Here is a 21,231-nt window from a genome sequence, read left to right as displayed (position 1 = left end):
GCGGTGTCCCCCAGGGTTCAGTACTTGGTCCAGTCTTGTTCAATTTATTCATCAGAGTGCACCCTCAGAAAGTTTGCTGATGCCCCAAAGCTGGAAGGAGTGGCTGATACCCTAGAGGACTGTGCTGCCATTCAGAGGGACCTGGACAAGCTGGAGAGATGGGTGATGAGAAACCTCATGAAATTCAACAAGGGCAAGTGGAGGGTACTGCACCTAAGGAGGAATAACCCCAAGCACTAGTACATGCTGGGGGCTGACCTGCTGGAGAACAGCTCTGCAGAGAGGAACCTGGGAGTCCTGGAGGACAGCAGGCTGACCATGAGTCAGCAATGTGCCCTTGTGGCCAAGAAGGCCAACGGTATCCTGGGGTGCAATGAGAAGAGTGTTGCCAGCCGGTGAAGGGAGGTGATCCTCCCTCTCTGCTCAACCCTGGTGAGGCCACACCTGGAGTACTGTGTCCAGTTCTGGGCTCCCCAGTACGAGAGAGGCATGAAGCTACTGGCGTAAGTCCAGCACAGGGCTACCGAGCTGATCAGAGGACTGGAGCATCTGTCATACAAGGAGAGGCTGAAAGCTGCGCCTGTTTAGCTTGGAGAAGAGAAGACTGAGAGGAGATCTTATCAATGTATATAATTATCTGAAGGCAGAGTGTCAAGAGGATGGAATCGGACTATTTTAAGTGGTGCCCGGTGACAGGACAAGAGACAACGTGCACAAACTGAAGCACTGGAGGTTCCGGCTGAGTATGAGGGGACACTTCTTTACTGTGAGGGTGACAGAGCACTGGAAGAGGTTGCCCAGAGAGGCTGTGGAATCTCCTTCTCTGGAGATATTCAAAACCCGCCTGGATGTGATCAGGTGCATCATGCTCTAGGTGACCCTGCTTGGCAAGGGGTTGGACTGGATGATCTCCTTCCAACCTTAACCACTCTGTGACTCTATGCACAGTTGCATCTGCTAGTCACTGAAAATATTTGTGTAGTAAGATGATAATCATTGGCAGTTACTACTGTAATGCCCGCAAAATCATGGAGTTCAAGATCCTGTGGAAACAAGGAAGGCAAATAGCAGAGTACAGATGCTGAACTTCAGGTGAGCATACTTGTTTAACCAGTAAACGACTAGGTAGCATCTCATGGGAGGCAACTTTGAAGGGGCAAAAAGCTCTGGAAGGCTAGCAGATCTTTAAGGGCAGCATTCTCCAAGTGTAAGAGTGATCCAGACAGAGACCAATCAGGAAACTGGGAACAGAGCTCCAGTGCAAAAATGCAGAATTCAAGAGTTGGAAACAAGAACAAGCTACAGAGGAGGAATCCAGAAGCAAGACCAGGCATGTACAGATGGTTTGAGGGAAATGAAAGCTTGCCTGTAATTGACACTTGGAAGGGACATCAAAGATAACAAGAACATCTTCAGCCATTGCATGATTTCAGAAGCTGATCAAGGAAAATACGGGCTTACTACTGAATGAAGTAAACAAATTTGTAACAGCAGACACTTTCCAAATGGAACTAGTATAATAGATTCTTATTATCTTTGTTGGGAAAAGTATTGGTGAGAGAGAAAAACTGACTTGTTGAAAAGAATTTTAGCTCACAACTGTGAATTGAGCTTTGTACGTTTATTGCAATAGGATTCAACCCCTTGAGGTTTGGAAGAGAATCTGTGCTGAAATGGTAAAATGAATTTCCCATTACAACTGATTTTTTTTACTGCTTGTGTGTAAGAAAATCAGCTTATTGTAGGGCGTCAGACCTTCCATAAATACTTCTCAGGTGAACTTAATGACTGTGTGAGGAATCCTGCAGATATTACCTGCCTTTTTTAAACTACTGTACTAGCCTTTGTGAAATGATGTTTGTCAGAGCTCTCTGATAGAGGGAATGGTCTACTCAGATAAGAGAGCTGTGAATACTATAGGATGGTTTAGATTGGGTAAGGTATGCATAGACATATTTCAGCACACTTCATCTTTGACATACTTGGACTATAATATGTTTGGTAGCTAGCAAGTCAAATGGCATAAAAGTTAGCTTTTTCAGTCATTTTTTCTAGTCTATGATTGATAGTTACATTTATAATGTATGTATCTCGAGCTCTGATCTTAAAAATGTTCTTGACCAATTTTCTTTGCTAAAAAAACTCCCCATCGGTGAGCCTACTTATATGACTAGAGTGAATTGGCTCAGATGGATAAGGTGGAAAGAAAATTAATTGAGGGTTCACTTAACTGTAGTTGTATTGGTCTGTGTACTGTGGCCCTTGCAGGCTAAGAACCTCTCAAGACAACTGAAGTTTAAAAGTTTATCAGGTCCTACCATTGAATGTGGCTGATGTCAAAGTTGCCTGTCCCTGCATATCATGAACATTTAATTCACTCCCAACCAATGCACCTTTAGAGAAAGGTTTTCTGTTCTTGATAGCTGTACTTGAAAATTGTTGATGAACCAACCATGTAAAATACCATCTTGTTAGGGAACTTCACTTTCAGAGCATTCTGTTGACATTTATGAAGAGCTTTATACGAATGCAATGTATGTAGATGAAAAACAAAAGCTGCACAATTTTTCAGTTGTAGCCTGCAAGCCTAAAAACCTTAATTTTAGTCTAGTGTTTCTATAGTATGATCATTGGTTCTCAATACCAATGTGCATGTTACATAGGTTTATAAAGCTGTAGTGACAAGTTCTTGAACCCTCCTTGTAATTCTTTTAACATCTATGGTGTTTGGGGAAGTTGGAGATACTACACATACGGAAAGAGTTAAACCTGTTTGCAAGCTGAATGGAAGCTATGTAGCCTGTCTTTACACTGAAAGTAAATCTGCTTTGCATTGGCAGAGGAGATATTCATTTATTTTGACTTTGTATTTCAGACAACTGTGCAGTGTTCGGTCATTCCGCCAAAGCAGTAACAGCCTGGATGGACTGAAGTTTGAGTCCTCACAAGGAAGAGTGGACTACTTCCAAATTTCCAGTGGGTATAATATCTTTGAAAACCATGAAAAGTATGAAAGAATGGTGTAAAACTTGACCAATTACAATGTATAAGACAGCTTTTATAATCTTGGTCATGCTTACTAATCTGCAAAATGGTGAAAGTTAGATTTTGAGTATGTTTTAAACTTGGAATACCTTTACTATCTCATTTCATTGGACAGTAGAAAGCAGATTCACAAGTATGGTAGTTGCTTTGCTATTTCTGCATCTTATTGTTTCCTCTGATGGGGATACTGGTTACCATTCATTTCAGAAACAAACCAGAAAAACTGAATATGTAATTTCATAATAAAATTATACTATTTTTATACATTATCCATATTTTTATTTCAGTATTTTTGATATGCAGTATTTTTTGTTTATGTGCTAGAAGAAACAGTTTAATAGAAGGAATCACAGAATGGTTTGAGTTGGAAGGGCCCTTAACGATAATTCAGTTCCAACCCCCATACCATGGGCAGGGACACCTTCCACTAAACCAGATTGCTCAAAGCCCCATCCAGCCTGGCCTTGAATATTTTCAGGGATGGGGCATCCACAATAATATAATAATAATCATAGTTCTTTCACAGCTGCAGTTGTGTCATGAATGAGCAGTCTCATTACAAAAATGTTAGCAAATGCCTAAGCCAAATTTGTGCCTGAAGATGTAGTTATGTGACTTACAGAACTATATAGAAAGGTACTTCGCTGCCAATGGCCTGAACACTGTGCTGGCCTTTTGCTGCTTCACTGACCTGAACAACTCTGGCTTTAGTTTCTATTTTAAGTGATGAATGTACTTGAGTGCTTTGAGTGTATGCATTTATTAATACAATTTGGCTTCAATAAAATAACCTGATGATTCTTGTCTAAAAAATAAAACAAACATATCCTTCTCTGAACAGTGTGGAAATTGATTTATTTTTTTCTGTATATATACTTATAGTCATTCAATGTGAATTTTGTTTGTCTAGAAGTGACTTGCTCTTCATGGAACAAGTTGTGATACTTTGTAAACACCACTTATTTAGAGTAATTTTGGAACATACTGTACAGCTTTGAATATATTGTGCTGCTTAGAACTTAAGATTCTATGTCCATGAAACATCAGGGATCACTGAAACAAAAGTGGATCAGAATGCAAAACAAGCCAAGCAAGGAAAAAAATCAGAAACATGAAAGGTACAGATTCTCCTAATAGTCACACATCACAGAATCATCCAGGTTGGAAGAGACCTCCAAGATCACCGAGTCCAACCTCTGACCTAACACTAACAAGTCTTCCACTAAACCATATCACTAAGCCCTACATCTAAATATCTTTTAAAGACCTCCAGGGGTGGTGACTCAACCACCTCCCTGGGCAGCCTATTCCAATGCCTAACAACCCTTTCAGTAAAGAAGTTCTTCCTCATATCCAACCTAAACCTCCCCTGGTGCAACTTTAGCCCATTCCCCCTCGTCCTGTCACCAGGCACGTGGGAGAATAGAGCAACCCCCACCTCGCTACAGCCTCCTTTAAGGTACCTGTAGAGTGCGATAAGGTCGCCCCTGAGCCTCCTCCAGGCTGAACAACCGCAGCTCCCTCAGCCACTCCTCGTAAGACTTGTTCTCCAGACCCCTCACCAGCTTCGTTGCCCTTCTCTGGACTTGCTTGAGCACCTCAATGTCCTTCTTGTAGAGAGGGGTCCAAAACTGAACACAGTACTCGAGATGCGGCCTCACCAGAGCAGAGTACAGGGGGTCAATCACTTCCCTAGCCCTGCTAGCCACACTGTTTCTTATGCAAGCCAGGATGCTGTTGGCCTTCTTGGCCACCTGAGCACACTGCTGGCTCATATTGAGCCAACTATCAACCAGTACTCCCAGGTCCTTCTCTGCCAGGCAGCTTTCCAACCACTCATCTCCCATCCTGTAGTGCTGCTTGGGGTTGTTGTGTCCTAGGTGCAGGACCCAGCACTTGGCCTTGTTGAACTTCATACAGTTGGCCTCTGCCCATCAGTCCAGCCTATCCAGATCCTCATGCAGAGTCCTCCTGTCCTCGAGCAGATCAACACATGCACCTAACTTGGTGTCGTCTGTAAACTTACTGAGGGTGTGCTCGATCCCCTCATCCAGATCATTGATAAAGATATTAAAGAGAAGTGGCCCTACTACTGAGCCCTGGGGGACTCCACCAGTGACCGGCCTCTAACTGGATTTAACTCCATTCACCACAACTCGTTGGGCCCGGCTACCCAGCCAGTTTCTAACCCAACAAAGTGTATGCCAGTCCAAGCCATGAGCAGCCAGTTTCTTTAGGAGAATGCTGTGGGAAATGGTGTCAGAAGCCTTACTGAAACAAAGGTAGACCACATCCACAGCCTTTCCCTCGTCCACTAAGCACATCACTTTGTCATAGAAGGAGATCAGGTTAGTCAAGCAGAACCTGCCTTTCATAAACCCATTCTGAATGGGCCTGATCGCCTGGTTGCCCTGCAAGTGCCGCCTAATGACACCCAAGATAATCTACTCCCTCAGCTTCCCCGGCACCGAAGTCAGACTGACAGGCCTGTAGTTTCCCGGGTCCACCCTCCGGCCCCTCTTGTAGATGGGCGTCACGTTTGCTAGCTGCCAGTTGACTGGGGCCTCCCCTGATAGCCAGGACTGCTGATAAATGATGGAAAGCGGCTTGGCCAGCTCTTCCACCAGTTCTCTCAGTACCCTCAGGTGGATCCCATCCGGCCCCATCGACATGCGTACATCTAAGTGGAGTAGCAGGTTGCCAACCATTTCCTCATGGATAGTGAGGGACACATCCTGCTCCCCGTCCCCTTCCACCAGCTCAGGGTACTGGCTATCCAGAGAACAACTGGTCTTGCCGCTAAAGACTGAGGCAAAGGCGGCATTAAGCACTTCAGCCTTTTCCTCATCTCTTGTCACTAATTCTCCTAATAGTATTGAAAAACAAACAAACAAAAAACATATCAAAAAAAAACCATATTCTGGGGGTTAGCTTGCTAACGTCTACCTTGCTAGTCATGTTCTGTTAGATAGCCAGTCTCTTCCTGTGAAGCCCTTTATAGATGGACACTTTCCTCCCTAGCGAAAACAGTACAGGTGCTTTTAAGATACTGGGGAAAATAGATTAATCCATTTACCTTATTTCCTAGTCTGTTTTTTAAATGACTTAAACTGCAGGTGCCAGACCTTGAAGCTTGACAGGGATAAGGCTACAGATGCAACATTCCTTTTGCTGTTTATAGTATCTAGCCAAATCAGCTGTCTGACCTTAACAGTTATTTTCATTGTTATATTATTTTAGCCCCTTAGACAGTTTTAGTGAAATGGTTTGGAGCCATAAAGTTCATACTCTGATGTTCTAAGAAAATGCTGTTCCTTGGTTTCTGTTTTCAATCTCTTGATTTTTAAAATTCCATAGTGACATATAATCATGGCATTAATTTTCTTGTTTTGTATAGAGTACTTAGGGTATGACAGGACACTATTGCTCAGGGCAGGTCCATGGTTACTGTTATCTTTCCACTATAAATTTCTTGCCTTCACAGCAAGGATAGATGATACATATTTGCTCTGTCAACACAAGCATGGTATCTGAAGGTGTCTCCTTAAGAATAAATACACAAAAGGTCAGTACCATGGTGCTAGTATGCAGTGTGTTTTTGCAAAGTTTCATACATTTCATACTCCTTGAAATATGCGGGAACATGTTTATCCAGCAGACTACACCATGAAGATGGTAACTGGCGAGAGGAGCATCAGTGGTGCTTAATTATATAAAGATAGAAAAATAACCAATTTTAATTTCTTTCTGAGCACTTGTAAGTGCTTTATTGTAGGAAATAGGTATGGTGGAGAAGAAGAAGACACAAATTAAAAGTATTGTATTACTAGCACCAAGTAAACATTCTAGCAGAGAACTGTGGCAGTTCCTAGACGGTCTCTGGTAAGAATGAGACAGTGACACACAGAAGACGTCACTGTTGGAAACTACTTCTCTTCCATTTGACTGCTGCTCCATGCCAGTTTTATTTATTCATTCCCTTTGCTGAGTTAGACTTGGGCTGACTTGATCTAGTACGTAACACTTACACTGCCACTACATCCTAGCATCAGAATCAGTCTTAACAAATAGCTTGAAGTTCTTGGAAAATTACTTCTTGTCTGTTGCCATCTTCAAAAAGCTCAGACTCCAAAATGAACACATCTTAAGGTTGTCTGCTGTCATTGCTCCTTTTACAGTAACATTATGTCTTCCTCGTGTTACCAATGAACTATTATATATTTGCAGTTTTATACTCACATCTCATGTAACAAATACTGTCTGTTTCAAAAAAAAAAAAAAAAAACATGCTTTTTCAGCAGGAACTTTCAGGATCTGATTGGTTTCTATGTGCATGTTTCCCGAGGTGTTACATTTTAAAGCCACATTTAAACAACAAATATTTACCACAGGTACCTAAATCGTGAGATCCAAAGGAAATGAAACAGCTTCTCTAAATTGCACATCTCATGCAAGATAGCTTATAACTGTGCAAAGCCTGTTGAAGTTTCAGCTAATGAAGTTTTAACCATATGTGTTTCAAACCTACTTATTCTTCAGTGAAATTGCCCTAAATTAACTCACTGATTTGTATGGCTTTAGGCAGAAGGAGATCATCCCTGGACAGCAGCACACAGGACCTGCTGAAGAATGGGTCTGTTTCTCTTGCTTTTGTACATCATTTTTCTTGGGGATATACAGAAATGCATCTGGGAAGCAGTGGGTGTATTAGAAATAAATAATTGAAATCATAACTTTCATCCCCATGTATAGGGAGGCGAGACTGAACAGAAGTGAATAATTGTAAATAGCACAGTTGCACAATGCAGAAGTGCAAGTATTAGCTAAGGACTAGGAAGGATCATTAGCCAATTGATTCCTTGTAAAATTTTCCACTGGGCACCAAAGGAAATGCCAGAGCTTGGAACTAAGTGAACTGTCCAGATCCATGCACACCACATGGAGAAGTGTCACTGAGGAGAAAGATCAACATGCAAGTAACAACATGTCAGGCTGCAGATCTCCTTCTGCTTTGACTGAGGAGAGCTCTTGTAGTGAGTTTACGTGGCAAGGTGTTGGTAGCAGGGGGCCATAAGGATGGCTTCTGTGAGAAGAATCTAGAAGCTGCCCCATATTAGATAAGGGCCCTGCTGCTGACCAGAGCCAAGCCAATAAGCTATGTCGTTTGAGCCTCTGTGAGAGCATATTTAAGAAAGGGGAAAAACAAAAACAAAAACAAAATAAAACAATAACAACAAAAAAAAACTGCTTCACAGCAGCTGGGAGAGAGGAGTGAGAAACAGCCTTGCAGGCACCAAGGTCAGTGAAGAAGAGGGGGAGAGGTGCTCTGGGTGCCGGAGCAGAAGTCCCCTGCGGCCGGTGGAGAGGCCCCTGGTGGAGCAGGCTGTCCCCCTGCAGCCCATGGGTCCCACACGGAGCAGATCTCCACGCTGCAGCCCGTGGAGGAGCCCCCGGTGGAGCAGGTGGATGTGGCCTGGAGGAGGCTGCGGCCCATGGAGAGCCCCCGCAGGAGCAGGCCCCGGGCCGGAGCTGCAGCCCGTGGAGAGGAGCCCACGCAAGAGCAGGGGGTCTGGGGGGAGCTGCCGCCCACCCGGGGGGGACCCGTGCTGGAGCAGTTTGCTTCTGGGGGATGGATGGACCCTGTGGTACGGAGCCATGTGGGAGCAGTTCTTGAAGAGCTGCTGCCTGTGGGCAGCCCCCGCAGGCTCAGTTTGGGAAGGACGGCATCCCGTGGGAGGGACCCCACGTGGAGCAGGGGCAGAGAGTGACCAAGAAGGAGCAGCGAAGACGAAGCGCTATAGACTGACCACAGCCCCCATTCTGCCGTTCCCCTGCACCACTCAGGGAGAGGAGGTGGAAGAGGGTGGATGGGGGGAAGTCATTTTTGGTTTCATTCCTTTGTTTCTCACTTCTCTAGCTTGTTAGTAATAGGCAATAAATCTTACTGTCTCCCTACTTTGAGTCTGTTTTATCTGTCACGATAATTGTTGAGTGATCTCTCCATCCTTATCTCAACCCTTGAGCCCTTTGCATCGTATTTTCTCCCCTTTCCCTTTGAGAGGGGGGAGTGAGAGAGCAGCCATGGTGGAACTCGGCTGCCCACCCAAGTAAAATCACACCTCTACATCTGGGCTCGGTAGTATTCAGACCCAAACAGCCCTTGTCTGTGTTCCAGGCCAGCACACCATGGTTACCTGTATCAGGAGTGTCTGCTCCCTTTGGCCATGGGGTTGCTATTATGTCTGACTCCAGTTTACCACAGCTGTCCTCAACTTCTAAAGCCCCTCTCTCTTTGAGGAGATCTCTGTTCATTTTGCTCTGAGAATCCTCCAGGGTGCATGTTAGCAGTGTAATAGTGTACAGATGCCAATGCAGTAACACAACCTCAGATGTGGTACAAACTAGACCACGGGGCAGACCAGTAGATTTACCCTTCTCCTTTTCCTGTTTCCTCTAAATCACTCTTCTGTGCAGCTTTACATTGATCTATCTTGCTAAAACAAGCTTGCCTACTCATATCTCATTTGCACTTAGCTAACACTTCCCACTAATACACTAACATCCAAAGCCTCTCTCTACACCGGTACAGGTGGCACATGACATCAGAAGTTAATATTTGTATCTGTACTCAAAACAGATCTGAGGGCGGTTGGGGTTCCCAGAACTAAACCAGCAGGAGAGCATTCTGTTTATTGAAATCAGCTGAGTATCAGTAAGTGGTGAAATTAACTCCGGAGGTGCTCAGATTTGGGCGGGATCAGTCCTCTAAGATGGAAACTCTGGCATAACTGTTTTAACGACTGCTTCCTCTCCCCGCTGTCTTTGTGGTACTGATTGCAGCAGGACAGCCCAAGAGAACTGAAATTAACATTTAGTCACTCTTCTACAGAAGCGTGCAATTGTTTATTTAGGTAATTTTCAGGCTCATCATCCTTGCTGTGGATTGATTCAGGCCATTTGTGGTGCAAAGCACTGGTTCCAAGCATACTTGGAAATACATGTTTTCTGCCTGAACTTTAGTGTGTCACACTGGAGGCCCATCTGAGAGAGTTTAGGAGCATGACTCAACCCTGCGAGATTGGCTGTGAGCGGTCAGGAGCTACCCTGCACTGCAGAGCAGGCAAAGCAGCTCTTAGCAGAAGCTTGAGCAAGTCGGGATGCATGGAAAGATGAAAACCAGCAGTCTGGAGGCATTAATGCTCCTATGGAAAGATGAAAACCAGCAGAACTGCAAGGGAGCCACATGGCATTAACATGGCTGTGCCCCCCATCTCCTGCCCTTAAAGACCACCTCCTGGAGGAAGGAGGGAGAACCCCTGCTGATCCCAGGAGGGTTGCTGGGGTTAGCATTAGTTCTTCATTACCACTGAAGTTGTTTTCCAGCACTACATGGTGCCTTGCACCTGTTCCCAAGATTCCCATCATAAATTATTCACGGGTGTTGCCGGGATTTTGCAACTCCCTGCAGTGCCTCTTGGGCACAAAATGGGTTATGGTTTGGGTCAGCAGTTGTGAGTTTGCAGTTTGTGAAGCTCATGGAATTTGGCAAAAACTTCTAAGATGGCCATGAGTGATATCAGCCTACAGGTCCTCAAGACAGAGTTACCATGGCCACAAAGGTGAGCTACTGCTCCCCATCTCTCCTACACCTCCCTGTTGTTAATTCTTATACCTTTTCTGTATAGGCACACTCCTGTTTTGGTTTCATTAATTCACTGAACTATCAAAAAGCAGACACTGTACTTTCCCCAGAAAAGAATATCTTCCACTGTACCACTGAGTTGAAGCAGGTCATGGAAGACACAATGTGGTATCAGCACAGCAGGCCTGCAGGGGCCAGGTGGAAGGATGAAAGGGCTTTCCCCTACAGCAGCCGTGAAAAATGACATCTGCCAGAACTGCACTCAAAAAAGAAAAAAAAAAAAAAGGTAATTCAGTTTTCAGCAGTCTTGAAATAATTCTTGAATTGACCCTATTTCTAAGGAAGTCTCAGGCTAAAAAGTAGGAAAAAAAAATTAAACTTTGAATTTTCTGCTTTCCACTAATCTTTGTAAGTGAACAATAAAGTCATTGTTTAACAGCCTAATTCCTGTCATGCAGCTGGCCATTTGGCCATTCTGAATCTCTTGAACTTACTAGTCTGTGCGGTAGAAAATGCTTCTGTGGTGTGGTGCTTTAACTTAATGAGGATAAAAAGGTTCTGTGTAGGTAAGAAAGCCCGCACCTAACTCTTTGTCTGTATCTTCTCTCAGCTTTCAGTTTTATTCTCATTAAGCCAAGAAGCAAGGAATAACATTGCTGCTCTTGTGACTGCTACTGAATACATAGCCTGCTTCCAGAAACTTTAAGCAGATATGAATCTCCTAAGAATGTCTGAGTCTTCTGACTCAGTTTTCTACTCAGGACACTACGAGATAAATGCTTTATGGTCTGAGTAACAATACTAGAATAGAGAATGTTTTAAACTTACATAGGATAGACCTGAATGAAATCCAGAATGTTCTTCATTTTTTAGTTAACACCATCTATTTTTACTGTGGCTATGTAGACTCATATTTCCTAGAAATTTTTGGTGACTGACATGAAATGAGAAAGTAACTTCTGCATGTATTTTTTGTGAACCAGATGGTAAGATTAGTTTAGTTCCAGGATTTGGTTACTGTATACATGTAACGCTCAGTACTTTCAAATGCCCTGACTTAGATTATATTCTTTGTGGAATCAGGTTTCTAATCCAAATTATTCCACAATGTCTACTTGACATTTGGTGAAATAATTTTTGTTGCTGACAGCAGATTTAACTGCATGATTATTTACTGAAAACAACTGCAGGTGCAAATAAAGTGCACTCGTAGAATCACAGAATCATAGAATACCCTGAGCTAGAAGGGACCCACAAGGATCCTCAAGTCCAGCTCCTAGCTCCACACAGGACCACCCCAAAATCAGACCCTACATCTAAGAGCATTGTCCAAATGTTTCTTGAACTGCAGCAGTCTCGCTGATGTGACCACATCCCTGGGGAGCCTGTCCCAGTGCCCTACCACCCTCTGGGTGCAGAACCTTTCCCTAACACCCAGCCTGACCCTCGCCTGTCCCAGCTCCATGCCGTTCCCTCAGGTCCTGCTGCTGTCCCCAGAGAGCAGAGCTCAGTACCTGCCCCTTGGCTCATAGATCATAGATTGTGATCATTTTGTATGCTTTTACACAGATGTAGGAAAGAAATGGATAACACAAATCTATAGAATATCTATGGTGTTGACATCCATGGTGATAAAAGCATGAGTTTAAAAGAAAAAAAAAAAGTGTTTTCTATGTACCCCTTTAAAAGAACAAGAAAAATAAAGTTAGGACACAATGTTCAGTCCACAGATTGAGCACAGTATGTACCAAGGACAATGTCTGTAGTAAGTGATATGTATCGCAGAAGACACACAAAGTCTGTCCAGTTGTTTGGTTTCCTACAGTATGGTTTCTCTAGCACAAAGAGGAAGACACTTGATCTCGAGAAAATCTTTCCATTTGGCCCTAGAATATGCATTTTATTAATTACAGCTTCATGGGAAGCAGTTCTTGTATGAACCTTGTGTGAATTTTATCCACTCTGTAAGAAGCTCCTGAAATACATTATATTTATTTTCATACCCTGGTCAAACATTTAAAATCATTCCTTCACATCTGCCCAAGGACAAGCCAACAAGATAAACCAGTAGAAGGAAGGTGATGGTAGGAGTTACTTTCCCTTGAAGTGCTTGTGAGGAGGACAGTTCTTATGGAATTGGCTCTGTCCTTGGACCTGACCCATTCATGTCCCTGATACCAATCCTCCACTCGGTGTTGTCAGTGCCCTGACTTGGCTCTCAGCTCCTGCTCTGGTCCTTAGGCTTCTCAGGGCCTGAGGTGAAAGCAGATGTCAGCAAACCATAAAACCAGCAAAGCTCAAGTGCTTGATCTCCCCAGGTGAGGAGTGCCCTGTGGGGACGAGCTGTGTTTTAGAGGCCACACAAAACCATCAAGATGGTTGGTGTGGGACAGAGGTAGAAGTAAGTGTCTTTGGTGCACTTTCTCAGGCTTAGGCAGGCTCCACTGTGTTTTTCCCCCTTTCTCCAGGCCCCCTTTCCCGGACCTGCCCCTCTCCCCTGCTCTGGAGACCCCATGTCCCTGTCCCATCCTCCCAGATCCCAGCACACCTCTTGTCTTACCTTCTTACCTGCTCCACATGGCCAACCACCAGTACTACGTTGAACAAAAGTCGCTCAGCCTGGGACTTTCCCCACCTGGAGATGAAGATTACCACCCTTCCCTCTCCAGATAGCAATGTCTTTGTTCAGGAAACACATGTAGGAGGCTGCTTCCTGAGATGAGTGACCACATCAATGGCAGCATGAACTATGTAGTTTGGTGGTAGGATATAGGGTATTTCTAAAACCATGGCCCCTGCTGACTGTGCCAGCTGAACTCTAGGTGTCTTTTCCCCTTTGGTCCTTTGTGGAAACCCTCTCCCTGGTTGCACAGCCCCTGGCTGAAGCCAGAAGATACAAGCAGGGCTTCTCACAGCCCACCTTCAGTCCTGAGTTTACACTTGCTGCCAGGAGCACTGCTTAGTCTAGTGGAATAAGCCAGTGTACCTTTCTGTGAGGCAACTTGGTGCCTCTCATGGCAAGTTCTTGGTTTTCAACTCCCAAGGACAACCTCTCATTTCACTTCCCGTTCCTAGGCTTTTTCCAGCACAGAAAAAAAAATAAAAAAATGTTAGCATGTGTTTCTACCAAAGGCATGCACATGCTTATGAGTACACAGTAACAAAGAGAGAGAAGTGCAGAGAAATTTGTCCTCTGTTCTCTTTTCTGCAGAAGTCTTTTGCCTTGACTTCTGTTCTCATTGTATCTTTAAGTATTTCTACCTCTTTTTGTTGCATGTTTGGGAAGGAAGGAAGGAAGGAAGGAAGGAAGGAAGGAAGGAAGGAAGGAAGGAAGGAAGGAAGGAAGGAAGGAAGGAAGGAAGGAAGGAAGGAAGGAAGGAAGGAAGGAAGGAAGGAAGGAAGGAAGGAAGGAAGGAAGGAAGGAAGGAAGGAGAGGGGAGAGAAAGCAAGAAAGCAAGAAAGCAGAAAAGCAAGAGAGAAAGCAAGCAAGCAAGCAAGCAAGCAAGCAAGAAAGAAAGAAAGAAAGAAAGAAAGAAATGGTGAGTTGTTCCAGTGAGTGTGAGAGCAGTGTTAGGATTGATTGAGACATGACTGAAAAATGGCATGACTAAAAAAAAAAAAAAAAAAAATCCAGAGCAAAAAACAGAAACCTAGAACTGCTGAGTAGATTACAGAATTACAGAGTCACAGAATCATTAAGGTTCGAAAAGGTCACCTGTCATTACCCACTGGAGGTATTGTAAGGTACTGATGTCTTCAGAGGTCCTCTCTCTCCCACCAGGTTCCTTGGACTGTGGCTTACCTGACTCATCTCCAAATTCCTCACTTTCTTCTGTGAGGGCTCTGTGGATCTCCATTTTCCTCTTGAGAGTCATGGTACTTGAGGATTAGTTTCTATTTTAGTAGGCACTGGCATTAGCACATTTCCAAACCTTTAGCCCAGGCAAGGTCAGGCGATGACTTTCTTTCCTAAAATTATTTTTGTTTTTCACCTCTGTGGAGCACTCAGAGACTGTGAACACAATGTGCAAAGCCTACGGACACTTAGACACAATGCATTTTGGTAAATGTAGGTGAATTTAAGGGGGATGCCTGTTGCACAACTTAGAAGTCATGTTCTCATGGAGTAAATATCTGGAATTTATAACAGAAAAATCTTTTTTTTTGTTGTTTTTGTTTCTAACTATCCATCTTCCTGATGGATAACTTGCTGTTTTTTATTAAAAATAAGAGCTTTACCCTCGCAGCTACAATGGAAAACATCTAGTAAAATTATTTAGATGCTTAAGTTCATGCGCAATTGAAAACGCGTTTTGCAAAGCATAGTGGTGCTGGCTCCCAGCCAAAGAGGGAGGGGATCATTTACGGCAGGAAGAAAAGCAGCACAAAGTTCTTACCTCAATGTGATGGGCTTACCTTTCTAGAGAAACTTTTTTTGCCTTTCCACAGATATTTTATGGTGATATAGGAAAAAAAAAAAAAAAAAAGAAAGAAAGGAAAGAAAGAAGGAAAGAAAAAGGGGAAGGAAGGAAGGAAGGAAGGAAGGAAGGAAGGAAGGAAGGAAGGAAGGAAGGAAGGAAGGAAGGAAGGAAGGAAGGAAGGAAGGAAGGAAGGAAGGAAGGAAAAAGGAAAGAAAGAAAGAAAGAAAGCAAGCAAGCAAGCAAGAAAGAAAGAAAGAAAGAAAGAAAGAAAGAAAGAAAAGAAAGAAAGAAAGAAAGAAAGAAAGAAAGAAAGAAAGAAAGAAAGAAAGAAAGAAAGAGAGAAGAAAGAAAGAAAAAGAAAAGAAAGAAAAGAAAGAAAGAAAGAAAGAAAGAAAGAAAGAAAGAAAGAAAGAAAGAAAGAAAGAAAGAAAGAAAAGAAAGAAAGAAAGAAAGAAAGAAAGAAAGAAAGAAAGAAAGAAAGAAAGAAAGAAAGAAAGAAAGAAAGAAAGAAAGAAAGAAAGAAAGAAAGAAAGAAAGAAAGAAAGAAAGAAAGAAAGAAAGAAAGAAAGAAAGAAAGAAAGAAAGAAAGAAAGAAAGAAAGAAAGAAAGAAAGAAAGAAAGAAAGAAAGAAAGAAAGAAAGAAAGAAAGAAAGAAAGAAAGAAAGAAAGAAAGAAAGAAAGAAAGAAAGAAAGAAAGAAAGAAAGAAAGAAAGAAAGAAAGAAAGAAAGAAAGAAAGAAAGAAAGAAAGAAAGAAAGAAAGAAAGAAAGAAAGAAAGAAAGAAAGAAAGAAAGAAGGAAAGAAGGAAAAAGTTGTGAATGTTGTTTCGTGTATGTAAGACCAGAGACCTGGAGGGAGGGCGGCTGCAAAAAATACCCTTTTTTTCCAGGATTTGCACCGGTCCTAATGTTCCTTCCCCGGCGGCAGCCTCCACTCGGCGCATCCCTCTGGCGGGGACTTCTCCCTGCCGCCCCGCAGCCCAGCTCCGTCCCCAAACCCGCCCGCCCTTTCCTCCACCGAAATATCTTCCCAGCGAAATTTTGCGTTTCGGCAGCTCCGGGGCTGAGGTCTGTGGGAGAAACGGATCCCACGAGTGGGCAGCGGCTGCGTGGAAACCCCGTGGGCACGGCGGGGGCTCGGCCCCCAGAGAGATTGGACAACCCACCAACCCACCCCGTTTTGTTGTTTTTTGTTTGTTTGTTTGTTTTTTAAGAGGAGAGGGGTTGGTTATTTATTTATTTATTTACTTATTTTGTAAAGAAATGAGCGATGGAAAGCTAAGCCGTTTCTTGCTAAGCCAGAATGAAAATGAAGGGGGTTTCTTGCGCATCTCTGCGTCCCACGATCCCGTGAGCCAAGTACAGGCTCCTACATATGGGTAAGAGAAGTGCTCCCGCATCTTGGGGAATCGGGATAAAACAGCCTTCAGGCATGAGATGCGCCCATGGCGCCTGATGCTACAGTGTGTGTTCTACAGCAGGAAATGAACAAAATCTTCCGCTTGTAAAAAGATCAAAAAATCGTGAGAAGGTATGAGGTGTAGCTGAGCTTTCCCGTCGTGCTGCAAGCCTTCTTTTAAACAAGGCAGTTGCCAAGTTTCACGAATGTTTTCAACCCGAGCATAAGCGTGTGTGGGAAAATCACAGCTCTGCAAATAAGCCCTCTGTATTGGACGTGCTTGTGTGCTGTGCGTATGTGCATCTCTACGCACAGTAACAAAACGTGTGAGAGACGAACGAAGTTGAAATAAATAACACCGACCAATACTGAGCAGTGCTGTAGACAGGACCTTTTAATAGTTGAACACAATGATTGTTTTTATTAAGGCAACCTCTTTGATATTTTGCCGTTGAAAAGTAACAGGGAACTCGTCACATGTAAATCATTTGAACACCGGGTAGAGGATGGAAATCTTGTAGAAAAACAACAACAGCAATAAAAAATAATAATAAAAGAAACACACCGCAAACAGAGACAATGTGTGGGAAGAGATTCAGGTTTACAAGGGAGCAGAGTCTTCTATTTTCGTTTCCAAATATCTCAACTGGAGACCCCGCAAGCTGTCTTAAAAACACGGGTCTTGTTACCAAGAACTTCTGAACCAAGGGAGTATTTCCAAACGTTAAAACGATGCATATTGGTCAACTGCATTGGCTTATGTAAGCGATTACCGATTGATTTCACACAGGGAGAGATTTCCCTGGATAAATTTGTATATTGATATAGATTTATACATTTATATATCGTAGTAGCTCCCTGATTCTAATTTCAGTAGGTGTGAAGTTGAGCAGGGAGGTAGGGGAAGAAGAACTGAGCACGAATTAAATTTGTAAAACGGGGTGGCCAAAGTGTTCACTGTTTCGAAGGGTTGTAAGAAAGAAACACGAAGGGGCAGCGGAACTACAAAGCCCTAAGGGGGACGTGCGATGACGCATAAAATGATCTCTGCCTCGAAACCACGCGGGAGAGAGAGATCCTTGCAGCGCGAGAGAGAGATCCAGGAGGGCAGCGAGCAAAGCGGCAAAGCCAAACGTGCCCGAACGACACGAACTGGGCGGTGGGGGGCAAAACGCCGAATTTCACACCCACGCGCACATCCCCTTTCCCTCGCCGTCTGCAGGAGGGGAAGGGGCCGGCTCCCGTCGGCGGGGTCTCGGCGGTCAGCGCCCGGCGTCCCCCTCCTGGGGGTCGTCCGGGGGCCGTCGCAGGAAGCGCCCCACGGGCCCGTGGGGGCCCCCCGCCGCCACGTCGAGGGGGAGGCGGCCGCGGCCGTCGGGGAGGTCGAGGCGCGCCCCGGCGCGGTGCAGCGCCGCCAGCGTGTCCAGGAAGCCGGCGCGGGCCGCGTCGTGCGCGGGGAGGCAGCCGGTGCGCGGGTCGGGGCGGTTGGGGTCGGCGCCGCGCTGCAGCAGCAGCTCGGCCACCCGCGGGCTGCCCAGCATCATCACCTGCGGGGAGGGAGCGAGGGAGACACGGCGTCAGCGGGCGCCCCGTCGGGAGGACGGCCGCCGAGACCCCCCGCCCCGGGCAGCAGGCGGGGGTGGGCAGGAGGTGGGGAGGGGGCATGGACGGGCATGCAGAGGATAATAAGGATGATTAAATTATCCTTATCTCAACCCCTGACCCCTTTTCTTCCCCATCATAATTTCTTCTCCCCCCCCCTCCCTTTGAGGAAGGGGAGTGAGAGAGCGGCTGCGATGAAGTTCAGCCGCCCATCGGGTGCGAAACCACCGCAGTCCCCGGGGCTGCGGGGCTGAGGCTGCACTTTCCTTTATCGGCTGTGTGCTGCCGTGGCCTGCATAAGCGCACACCGCTACTTGCAGAGATAAAATGAGGGATATGATATGCATGATTCCCAGACTATGTATTGCATGTCTATATATTCTGGTCCACATTGAAAAGAGAAAAGAAAGGAAAAGACAAAAGGAAAAGAGAAGAGGAAGAGAAGAGGAAGAGAAGAGAAGAGAAGAGAAGAGAAGAGAAGAGAAGAGAAGAGAAGAGAAGAGAAGAGAAGAGAAGAGAAGAGAAGAGAAGAGAAGAGAAGAGAAGAGAAGAGAAGAGAAGAGAAGAGAAGAGAAGAGAAAGAGAAGAGAATATAGCATAACAATGTAATAATTACATTATTGTAATAACTGTACAAAAAATGTAATTATATTAATATAACAATATTATATATATAACATCACGGAAAAAATGGCATATAACATAAATGACAAATAACATCAATTGCATATACATTTACTCGTCAGAAATGTTACTAATATACTAATGAAAAGCGCAGCTCCACAGCCCATTAAACACGACTGCAGCTGGGCTGGGCGGCTCTCAGCCTGATTTGGCACTTCTTGGCCCTGATTTGGCTGCCTGCGTCTTTGCTCCCTTTCAGCTCTAGCTAAATGTGTGCTTCTTCTAGGAAGGAAGCCAGGAGGTACACAGGGCTAACTCACATTACTCTGCTGCTAAAATGACTCTGCAGCTGAAGGCAAAGCAGAAACTTCTGGAAAGGTTTGATCGTGCACCACTAAGCAAACAAGCAAGCAAACAAACAAGGAAACAAACAAAAAAAAAGTCACTTGGAGTTTTACTTCATGCATTTTCCTTGTGGATTTCAATGGAATTTTAACCTCTGTAAATTGAATTTTAACACTGTAGAAAATATCTTGAGACAACAGGTTCTTTTACTATTTTCTTTCTGAAAATAGTCCGGTTATGGAAGACTAATTTTTGGTTTGTTTACAATACAAGAGCGAAAATGCTTACGATTGTCATTATTTATAATTTTCTGTTTGTAGTTTTTCACAAAGACAGAATTCACATATCAGTCTGGCAGCCATTTTGAAAAGTTACTGTAAGGGAAACAACTCGGTCTCACTCTGAAATGGGGTGAAACAAAAAGATAAAATTAACAAACAAAACAAGAAAGGAGACCTTTTTCTCCTGGACTTTGAACCTAGAATAAAAACAAAACGAATTACTCTCTCGGTGGTTATTATCTCTTTCCATCTGCAACTTATTTTAGAAAAAATATTTCCTTTCACATATGAAGTGCAAAGACCAAAATGGCCGTTCAGCTTAGCTGGTGAAACATTAAATATATCAGCTTAAACGATAATTCGAGAAAACCTCAGCACGAAATACACAGCTGCAGTTTAAATCACAGTGTATTAATTACTCAGCGAGCATTTAAAAAAAAAATCAGCTTAAATGTGTCTATAATACACTTCTATCTCTCAAAATCCATGGAAAGCCACTCCACTACACAGTGGTGCTTCTATCTATCAGTTCATATTTCTTCCACTGATTAATATTGAATATTAACAATACTAATAATAGTGACTACTAAGAGTACCTCGTTGCAAGTTACAATTTCTACTCTGTGACAATTTCTGCGGGGTCTCCTGTGCCGTTCTTTCGCACAGAAATACTAGCATAAGATCCCTGTTCGATTTCTTTGTGGAAAAAGGCTATACTTGAGTGAACAAATATATATAGAGAGAGAGAGAGTTGATCAAAGTGCAGCCAACTCCCCGAACCCGTTCGGAAGCGGATTTGGCGGTCCCACTTCTCTTTTCAGATACCCTCTGGCACAATTCGTTTGCCTCCGGCGGCGCCCCTCTAACCCTCCCGCAGCCTCCCGCAGTGGCGAGCCGTCGGGCGGGCGCGGTGCAGAGCGGTGCGGAGCGGTGCGGAGCCTTCACCCCGCGGCCCCTCCGCCCGCGGCCCCGGGGGTGGGTAAAGCGGCGGCAGTGCCCCCCGCCCAGCGCCCCCCGTCCCGCCCCGGGCTCCCTACCTGCAGCGGGGTCCTCCCGAAGGAGTTGGTCCCGTTGGGGTCCGCGCCCGCCTCCAGCAGCGCCCGCACCTCCGCCAGGTCCCCGCGGGCAGCGGCACTGCACAGGCGGTCCCCGGGGGGGCTGCCCCGCGGGGGCCCCTCCATCGCTGCCGCCGGAGATAGCATAACCCGCGCCCCTGGATGTCCACCCTCGAGTCTCAGCTATTCCTCCTCCTCCTCCTCCTTCCTCCTCCTCCTCTTCTTCCTCCTCCTCCTTCCTCCCCCCCTACCCCAGGACCCCAGCCAGGGCCCCCCTCCCGGGCCCCGGGGCGGTGTCGGGGGTGGGGGGGGGGGGTTGGCGAGCAGCACGGGAGGTGCAGCCCCTGGCTGCTGCGGGTGAGCCCGCGGGGGACTGGTGGCACGGGTGGGGGTCGGGTCCCCCTTCGGTAAAAGGTTTCTCCGACCCCCCTCCCCCGGCTCGGGCAGGTGGGATAACGCCGCGGCTATCCGGCGTGGGACACGGAGGAGGAGACCCGACGGGGCGGAGGGAGGCCACTGAGCGACGGCTGGGTTTGTCTTCTGCCTCCGGGTAGGGGAAAAGGGGTGCCCTGCCCCGAGCCCCTAGGTAGCGTGGGTCTGGGGTCTTCCCCTCCGCCCCGCCGCCGGCAGGGAGCGGGCAGCCCGGATGAGGAAGAGCTCCGTGCCCCCGCAGGAAGTCCGTGATCCATCTAGTGGCACCCGGCAGAAGGGGACTGCTTCGCCCCGGCCTCCGCAAAAGCGTCCGTGGGGAGGGAGACCCGCGGCGGGACCCTGACGGGACGGGGCGCTGCTACAGCCCCTCAGCCAGCGGCTGGGGAC

At 45.5% G+C, this 21,231-nt stretch overlaps 2 protein-coding genes across 5 annotated transcripts in view; one reads left to right on the top strand and one right to left on the bottom strand.

Annotated features, from left to right (window-relative positions):
* Window positions 1-3,883, top strand: part of MTAP (methylthioadenosine phosphorylase) — a 38,067-nt gene extending 34,184 nt beyond the window's left edge. For all 4 annotated transcript variants that reach the window (XR_014576550.1, XM_083816875.1, XM_083816877.1 and 1 more), the window contains one exon: window positions 2,876-3,883. Coding sequence is in view for 3 of the 4 variants with exons in the window: in XM_083816875.1 (XP_083673001.1) it covers window positions 2,876-2,914 (39 nt within the window). In the remaining variant the exon portion in view is untranslated. The remainder of the gene's footprint in view (window positions 1-2,875) is intronic.
* A 12,998-nt stretch (window positions 3,884-16,881) lies between these two features.
* On the bottom strand, window positions 16,882-20,706 carry LOC310889148 (cyclin-dependent kinase 4 inhibitor B-like). Its single transcript, XM_083816218.1, has 2 exons — window positions 20,395-20,706; window positions 16,882-18,052 (listed from the first exon to the last, which is right to left on the bottom strand). Exons 1-2 carry the CDS (start codon window positions 20,557-20,559, stop codon window positions 17,768-17,770), a joined length of 450 nt encoding a protein of 149 aa, XP_083672344.1. The 5' UTR covers window positions 20,560-20,706; the 3' UTR covers window positions 16,882-17,767.
* Between the last annotated feature and the right edge of the window lie 525 nt (window positions 20,707-21,231).

The sequence above is a fragment of the Anser anser genome (assembly GCF_964211835.1).
Source record: "Anser anser genome assembly, chromosome: Z".
NCBI lineage: Eukaryota > Metazoa > Chordata > Aves > Anseriformes > Anatidae > Anser > Anser anser.
Note: the sequence above shows the minus strand (reverse complement) of the source record. Positions and strands in the feature narration are given on the sequence as shown.